The 8,870-nt window shown below is 51.4% G+C and overlaps 1 protein-coding gene across 1 annotated transcript in view; it reads left to right on the forward strand.

The window, feature by feature from the left end:
- Positions 1–8,263, forward strand: part of DRGX (dorsal root ganglia homeobox) — a 31,516-nt gene extending 23,253 nt beyond the window's left edge. Inside the window, exon 6 of the mRNA XM_060642197.3 lies at positions 6,483–8,263. Within this exon, the coding sequence (XP_060498180.1) occupies positions 6,483–6,748 (266 nt within the window). The 3' untranslated portion in view covers positions 6,749–8,263. The remainder of the gene's footprint in view (positions 1–6,482) is intronic.
- The last annotated feature ends 607 nt before the right edge of the window (positions 8,264–8,870 follow it).

An 8,870-nucleotide genomic window follows, 5' to 3' on the forward strand; every position in this document is an offset into this window, starting at 1 on the left:
TTCATATTAGCTGCGTTACGGAATGTCTCTCAAAGGTAGGTGTCTCTCCTCCTCTCACAGATAAGGAACCTGAAATGTGGAAAGATGGTGTGAAACCCCATGACTGGTGAAGAAGGATGGGGCTGGGGGCCAAACCTCCAAGTCCACTTTCTTCTGCCATAGCAGGCTGCTGAGATGCCCCAGAGATGGCCTATGGTCGTTCTCATTTTATGGAATCTTGATAATGGATGACTTGCTTTTGGGGTAGACATTTTCTCAAGGGTCTCTGTCACCTCTCCGACATAATAAAGGGGGGTGCTCGGCCCCTCCTGTGGCTGATTCAGCGTCACCCCATCACTAACAGCGACGTGCAGGCTTGGTGCAGTTTTCTGAAAGACTTCCAGACTTCATCTCTTGTGATGATTCCTGCTGTCGGCCAGCGGTGTCAGGCCATCTTCATGGGGATGGCTTTGCTTGCTCACCCCTGTACCAATCGGCTCCAGGTTTCTGTGCATGTTGAGTCTTTTGGCTGTCATGAATTTTTGTCTCTTTTCTCAATGTTATCCATCAGTATGTCTCCCATTAGTAGCCACATTTCTCTCTAGTTTGTGGTAATCTTGTAAACTGAACAACTTCTGTGAGAAGTGCTCTTGAAAGAAACTTTAAGCACTTGGTGAGGGTCTTGAGTATGGCTTTGCAGGGGCAAAGTGCCAGTGCTTTGGGATCTGGGATTTTATTTGGTAACTATGTGTTCATCTGCCATCCAGATGAATCTCTATTTTGTTATTTCTGGTTTTCAGTCAGCGTCCTTCTGGGCGGGTTGCTGACGTTGTTTAGGCAGGAGGCGTATGGGGAAAGCTGGGGATGCTCTTGGTACTGTGGAATCATGAAGAAATCAAGAGTTACTTTTATGAGAATCCTATTTGTGGAAATCACTTGTTTTTTCTGTTAGAAAATTGTTGTAGGAGTTGAGAGAGATTCTGGTTGTTGGATAATTTAAGTTCATTTACAACCAATTGAAATTCTGAAAACACGTTAAAGTTGGAAGAACTCAACTTTATAATTCACATCCCATTCTAAAACCCCTCCTTTTTTGTTGAAAGGGATTTCAAACCTTTTCTTGTCCAATGGCCCATACCGTGCATGAAGTTTCTCTAATGTCCTGTCAGGGGACCTTCAGGGGGTGCAGACCAGGAACCTCACAAGCCCTCTGCATAAACATAGCATGTGATGGTAAGGAAAGAAAAACTCCTTTTTTTCACACTTCTGCCCATTGCTTCGATTTCACCGTCTGCACCAAGAGAGATACAGAGACAGTTACCTCGTATCCACTGTGCCCTGGGGTCAGCGCAGCTAAATAACCCCAGTTCTTTCATTTTTCATTTCTCCCTCCTTCTTTCCTCCCTTCCTCATGTTCCCGATCACCTTGACCTGAACTCTCTTTTGGCTCTTACAGCTTTATTTTTAAGAATTTATTTTACTTTATTTTAGATTGTGATAAAATATGTGGAAGATAAACTTTGCCATCTTAACTGTTTCTAAGTGTACAGTTCCAAAGTATTCAATACGTCCCTTGTGCTGGGCAACCATTCCCTCCATCTACCTCTAGAACTTTCTCATCTTCCCAAACTGAAACTCTGTGCCCATTGAACAAGAACTTCCTATATTCCCCTCTCCCCAGACCCCAGAAACCACCATTCTGTTCTGTGTCTCTATGAATATGTCTACTCTAGGCATCTTGTGTAAATGGCATCACACGGGATTTGTCTTTTTGTGACTGGCTTATTCCCTTAGCATAATGTCCTTGAGGTTCACCCATGTTGTCGATGTGTCAGACTTTCCTTCCTTTTTAAGGCTCAGTAATTCTCCATTGTATGCATAGCCCTTATAGTTTTAATCAGAGTGTCCCAGAGTTGTTGGGTTCGCGGTCCTCAGTTTCCTCATCCATCTGTTGTGGGGAGTGAACTAGGGCCTGTGCACAGACTCTGCTCCCGTCTGCAGCCTCGGTCCTGTGAACGAATGTATTTCTCTTATCACCGAATCTGGGTTTTGAGGGCAAGGAGTGTAGTTATTGGTGGCTTTCTTAGGAGCCCGCCGATGGCAGATGTGACCTAGCAGGTGTAGGCTGTGGATCCCAGGGAAGAAGGCTCTGTGTTGTCCACGTGGCACTTCTTCATCCTGTAAGTGGCCTCTTCATCACTGAGTCACAGACCATTTAACCCCCGGCTTGATGCTTACATCGGAGCAAAGCATGGCTGGAGGCAAGAATCAGCCTGATCACGTGGAGCCCGCCTTTCTGGGGCGCGTCTGATGCGGGCAGGGCTGCCTTGGGCTGAGCCTGAGGACTGTGGCCCCTCCTGGGTTCCTGACAATATATAGCTCCAGATAAGCTCCCCTCAGACTTCCAGTGCCTGCCTGGCTCAGGCAACCCAGCCTCTCACGGCCCCTCCTCACATGTGCCTCTTTTTAACATTCATTTAAAGGTAAAGTTATGTTTCTGATTTTAAAAGAAATTCACATTGGGGCACCTGGGTGGCTCAGTTGGTTAAGCGTCCGACTCTGGCTCAGGACATGATCTCGCGGTTCATGAGTTCAAGCCCCATATCAGGCTCTGTGCTGACAGCTCAGAGCCTGGAACCTGCTTCAGATTCTGTGTCTCCCTCTCTCTCTGCCCCTTTCCCGCTCTTCTCTCTCTCTCAAAAATAAATCAACATTAAAAAAAAAAAAAAAAGAAATTCACATTTGTTGTAGGAAAATGAGAAAAATTCCAAACAGATACAGAGAGGAAAATGTCTAGTATTCTCACTGCTGAGAGGGTTCACCGCTCTTCATATGCCATCTCCTCAACCCATGAACTCCCTTTGGGAGGGAGACCCAGAGGGGGTCCCAGTCCTTGGCTGGCACAGCACAGGCACCATCCCAGCAAAGGCTGCAGCTCCCCGCAGAGCCCCAACTGGTGTCTGTGTATCCGGCTGCATTAAGCGAGGGCCAGTGGGAAGAGCGGACTCGGGATTCGCCCGAATGTGACTTTCTGTGTGTTTCCTGCTGCTGCTGGAAATGGTCCCAGGCTGGAAGCCCACCAGGGGTGTGGGGCTGTGAAATGGGCTCTCAGAATTCCCTTTGTAAAGTTGGCACTTGCGATTTTTCCGGCCCTCCTCTTGGGGTCTGCCACCTGCTGTATCGACCCTCACTCAGAACTGAGGTAGGAGGCCACCGCCGCATTTGAACTTCCTGTTACAGTACTGGAGAACTGAAACACCACCAGAAGGTTCTGGTCCCACCTATCAATGAACTGTGAAAACTGGGACCTGGAGCTTCAGTTTCCTTACCTGGAGAGCAGGGATGAGTAATGCTTATCCCTCAGGGTGGCCGGGAGGGTGACAAGAGGCAACTGTGGGTGCTGGTAAACGTGAGCTGCCTTTTGTCTCTGAGCAGGCTTGGAAAGGAACAGAGAGATGCCCAGATGTGTTTGAGGGGAGAGGAAGGTGGCTGACCCTGCCAGGGGGAAGCCTGTCCCCGGGGAAAGGAGGCAGGCACATCCCTGCGGATGCTGCTGAGGCTGCCTCGGGAAGGCTGATCCTACAAGTGGGTCCTGGGGCTGGTGGCCCTTCCCCCCTCCCTTTCTTCCATAGGTATTTTCCAAAGGCCTGGCTTGTTTCAGGCGCTGTGCTAGGTGTGCACAGAGTGGGGAATGAGACAGGAAGATACTTGACCCCTTGGGAGTCTGCAGTCTTGGGGGTATGTGGTGGGGAGACAGACAACAAACATGTCAATAGTCCACCTGCCATCTGTGGCCAATGCTGTGAAGATTCGAGCAGCCTGGAGCATAACCAGGGAGCCTACTTTGGATGGGGAGGACCTAAATGATCCCTGAGGAGGTGGTGGTCAAATGGAGCCCTAACGAGAGACAGAGGTGTGAGGAGAGCATTCCAAGGCAGAGGGAGGTTCTCTTCCCTCACAGGCGGAGGAATGTGCCCTCTTTTCAGAGGGACCCAATGGTTAAGGGGCAGGCCTCCTGCCTGGTGAGGTCCGGGCCGGCCACTTATTATTCACTCTCAGTCTCCTCACCTGCGGGAGGGGATGACTACGGAGCCTGCTTCCTAGAATTTCTCTGAAGCCGAGATGTGTGAGGCATGGCGTGCTCCGAGCTGTGCCTGGCCCACACGAGCCTTTGCTCTCTGTAATACAGCTCTGTGTAGGGCTCTGCTGTGATGCTGCCGTGAGCACCTGAAAGGGAGGCCTGTCTGGCACATGGCAAGGAGGGGAGGGCCCTGGGGACATGATCACACAAGGGCCTGGAGGCTGCTGGGAGGAATCTGGGTTCATTTGACAAATATGGATTTCGGTTCCCCAATACACCTGATGTCCAGTGCTGCTTCTTCCAAAGCTGGTGATCACTTTCAGAAAGAGATGAGGGACTGGCTTTGGGACGCCTCCCTTGTCAGAAGGGGCGAAGTGGTTGGCCCACCCACATGGGGCCGGCCAGTGGCCATGGCTGACTCAGGTCTCCGGCCTCAGGGACAGGCAATAAATCCCCACCGTCCTTGGCGGGGCCATGGTGATCCATTTCTCGCTCACCTTGTAGGATATGGCTTTGGATCTGGTCCGGGATGACTAGGGCTGGGGAGGGGCGTGGAGGCTGTGGGGATATGCGTCTCCCACAAGGATCACACACGGGGGCCACCACTTGACCTGTCCTGGGAGCTCAGAGAGTCTCTCAAAGTATGTCATCCCAACAGCTGAGTCTACCCACCCAGCCTGGGGGCAAAGTCTATGTGACTCCTGCCCCCACACCTGCTGTGGTGGGCAGCTGGAGCCCACGGGTGTCCCTCACACACGGGGGTGGGGCTAGCACTGCTGAGTGCTGTTCACTTCTCTCCTCGGAACTCAGATGGGCAACAGGACCACAGGATTCTATGGCCAGACTCTATCTTCCTCCTCCATATGCATACACACACATACACACACACACACACACACACACACACACAGACCACTTTCTCTGCCCCCATCCTAGCAATGGCATCTCCATTCATTTGGGTGCTCAGGCCCAAACCTAGTCATCATGTGTGAATCCTTCCTATCCATCCCCTTCCCTGTGGTCCAGGAGCAGTTTGCACAGGCTGTAACCTTCATCCTAAACCAGAATCTGGCCACCCCTTGCCACATTCCCTCCAGCCATGTTGAGTCAAGCTCCCTTCCCCCAGGACGGCACTCTCCCGCTAGCCTGCCCGCCCCATTCCTCATGCGGATAAGCTCGCAACACTCTCTGCTCCAAGCTGCTGAGGCTTCCTCCCACTGCATCCTGCACAGCCTGTGAGGCAGCCTGGCCCTGATGACCCTGACCCATCTGGCGCTGCCCTTGCCTGCAGCCTCTGGCTTCGGTCAGTCTGAACATGCCACTGCTCCCCGAACAGGTGACATCAGTTCCTGTGTCTGCGCCTCTGCACTGCTCTTCTCCCTGGCTGCCTGCGCCTTCCTGGGCATTCACACGGCCGTCACTCTGACTAGCTGTGCTCAGATCTCTTGCCAAGCATCATGCTCTACTCGTGTTTTCCATAGCACACGCTACCACCTGCCTTTGTATCAGGGACTCGAGGGCTCCGGCGTGCCTCTCCACTAGAGCTGCACTCCAAGACAGCGGGTCTTGCTGCCATATTCCTGCTGATGGTCGTTAGGCTCTAGAAAAATGCTGGGTGCTCGTGGGATAGTCGTTGAATGAATGCACAGTTGAGGATGGCCTATCATTAGTCTGAGGTACTATCCTCAGACTGAGCATAGCAGAGGGCTGTGCTCACTGTATTTCTGGGATGGTTTATGTACTGTTGGCCAGCGGGCTTGGGGCCGGGCAGTTGTTCCTAAGCCCCGCTGCACATATCCGACCTGTGCTAAGTGCTTTCCAAACTGATTCCTTCGGAGGTTCTCAAACCTCAGTTCACAGTGCCCTGAGGGTCTCGGTTAATTTTTCATGACTCTCTTGGGCCATGAGAAACACCTAGCAGTTTTGTTCATCAAATGGTTGGGTCTGAGCAACTCCGGAAGTATTAGTGTCCCAACAACTTAGTAGCCATTTGATAAATGGCTGGGTTCCCGTTGTCTTCAGAAGTCAAAAATGTTCCTGCAGTGTCCCTCTGAGTTCGCAGGGGTGCTTTGGCACATAGTTTGGGGAGTGTGGGATTACTGCATTGGATCCTCGTAATGATCCTGTGAAGTAGGTAACATTCCATTTTGCAGAAGGAGAAGCCAAGACATTGGCCCAAGGCCACCCTGCTGGTTGCTGAGGGAAGCAGGACTGGTCAGGTCGCCCCAGTGCTCTGCTAATCCCTTGGGCTAGCAACTGGATCCCTTGTGCTGTCCATCTTCGGGGTCCTGAGCACTTGTCACGTCACCTCTCCCTGTAGTGTCCTGAACCAAACAATCACTCGGCCCCTTGCTCCTACCTCGTGTCCCTGGGAGACAGAATGTGAGCAGTGATGGCAGCCTGTTGTTTTTCCTCCTTTCAGGGGGCCCACTGTGCTCTTGCTGTGTCCCAGACCCCATGGGGCTGTCGTTCCTCCCCACCTACGGCTGCCAGAGTAACCGCACGGCCAGCGTGGCCGCCCTGCGCATGAAGGCTCGCGAGCACTCGGAGGCCGTCCTGCAGTCCGCCAACCTCCTGCCCTCGGCCAGCAGCAGCCCCAGCCCTGTGGCCAAGCCGGCACCCCCCGATGGCAGCCAGGACAAGAACCCTCCCGCCAAGGAACAGAGCGAGGGAGACAAGAGTGTATGAGGGTCCGGAGTGCCCAGGCCCGAGGCGCCCTCCCCTGCCCCCTGCTTCTCCCAGCCTCAGCCCCTGTGGAAAACTCCCCAAAAAGCAAAGGGAAGACTGCAGCCCAGGGCCTCCTCACGGACTCAGGAAGGGAAGTGAGACCCACGGCTTCCTCGGCATCTGGAGAGTGCTTCTGGAGTCCTACCGGCGGGGCTGTGTTGTCCTGGCTTCTTTGGTGACAAGTCCGGATGGAACTCGTGGGCACCAGAGCCCATTCTGTGGTGAGACCGTTGGGGTTTCCATCTGGGCCCAGAAGTCTTGGAGGGAAGTAGAGTTACTCACCCCCTCGCCTTCCTGACCCTTTCCTGGGCTGCCTTTGAAGGTCTTACCAACCCAAAGAACTGCGGCATGGGCCATCCTTGAGAGACATCCAGGGCTGAGTCTTGCGCTCCGAAGCGGGGTCGTGCTGTTACATTACGCACCAACGGACTCTCAACTGCCCACCATCAAGACTAGCAGCCGTCGCCCCCTTCCTCTTATTGGAGGATATTGGTTGTAGGCTGGGTTAGGTTAGAAGGTGAGCTGTAGGGTGAGGACGGGCTGGCACAGCCAGGCCTGAGGGTGCCCACTGGGCACTTCCGGCAAGGGCAGCTGGGCCAGACAGGCCATGGGCTCCGTGAGCCGGGGCCACCATCATGACACTCCAGGCACTGGCCAGTGTGGGCCCTGTCTCTCTGGACCCGACCTCTAGGTTGATGGGAAGCTGACCAGCGACAAGCAGTACTCTGATCCAGGGGGAGTGCGGACAGCCTTTGGGGAGGACATCGCCCACGGCCGTCTCTGAAACGAGTACACATCGGATGAACTACTTTTCCTCAGGTCCCCAGCACAGGGAGGCGGCCTCTCCAGTGGCGTTATTTCTTTATTTTTTTTACAGAAGGAAAAAGAAAGTAGAAACAAGACGAGAAGGGTGTGTATGGAGAAGTGGAGCACGGGGAGGAGGGCTTCCTTGTGGCGTGAACAGAATGAATTCCAAAGGGCCAAATTTCACAGAGATTTCGGTTTCGATCTAATGGGTGTTGTTTTCTCTCGTGTGGATAGTGAACTTGAAGAGATCCAAGGGAAAATGTGCAATAGCGTGATCTCTGTCACTCCCCTGGCAGGGGGGTCTGGTACCTAAAAGGTTGCAGTCTTTGGTGGCTTAGTGATGGCGTTTCCATGAAAACCGTTATTGCTTTTATGACAATTATTTTCCTCTCAGTTATTATAATCAAAATGTTCTACCTTTGGATCACCCTGCTCCCCTTTTTACTGCCCCCCAGACGCCCCCCACTAATACTCCCAAGTGTATGGTGCCTCGTTTCCGATTACCGCAAAGCATTTGATAAAATACACTGTCTCCTTAAAAAAAAAAAAATCAAATCCTTCTTCCTGCTGTATTTTGCTTGTTGAGTATAAAGATGAAACGATTTGCCAAAAAGCGGCAGAGTCGCTTCCGTTTCCCTGTAATTACGAATGTTCGGTTGAACGATGTAAGCGCAAGCCCTTATGAACACTAACTCTTCAATCTAATTGTTTGATTAAACTCGTATTTCCTCCAGAAAGGTACATAAATAAGTGAACTGTTGAGCAAATTAAGAATACTTAACAGCATTGCATCTGAAAAGTAGTTACGCTGATTAAATTTTGTGTCCTTGAGGACTTTCAGGAAATTACTTTTGATCGTCAATAACACAATTAAGTAAACTACACACACATTAGCATGAATAATTGATAAGAAATTATGTATTACCACGAAGCACTGATTTAATAATTCATGATGCGACACTCTAGTGACTGTGCAAAACTGGATAACATCGAAAAGTCTGCCTGATGTTACTGAAAGAAAGGAAAAAAAAAAAATCAGCACCAGACCTCTGCAGAGATATCAAGTACTTAGTTTTGTTGTACAAAGGCAAAACGTAACCATGCATGATGTAGTTTCTGTTTGTTTAAATACCTGAATAAATTTAGAAGAGTTAAAAAGAAAGACATAAAAAGCTCAGGTTCTCTCTTTGTTCCTCTTGGCCCTCGGGCAGCAGGCCTGAGTGGGGTGTTCTTCTCTGCTTTGGCCAGCGTGCAACTGGAGATCTTTCCGAAGCTT

The sequence above is a fragment of the Panthera onca genome, chromosome D2, assembly GCF_046562875.1.
Source record: "Panthera onca isolate mPanOnc1 chromosome D2, mPanOnc1 haplotype 2, whole genome shotgun sequence".
Lineage (NCBI taxonomy): Eukaryota > Metazoa > Chordata > Mammalia > Carnivora > Felidae > Panthera > Panthera onca.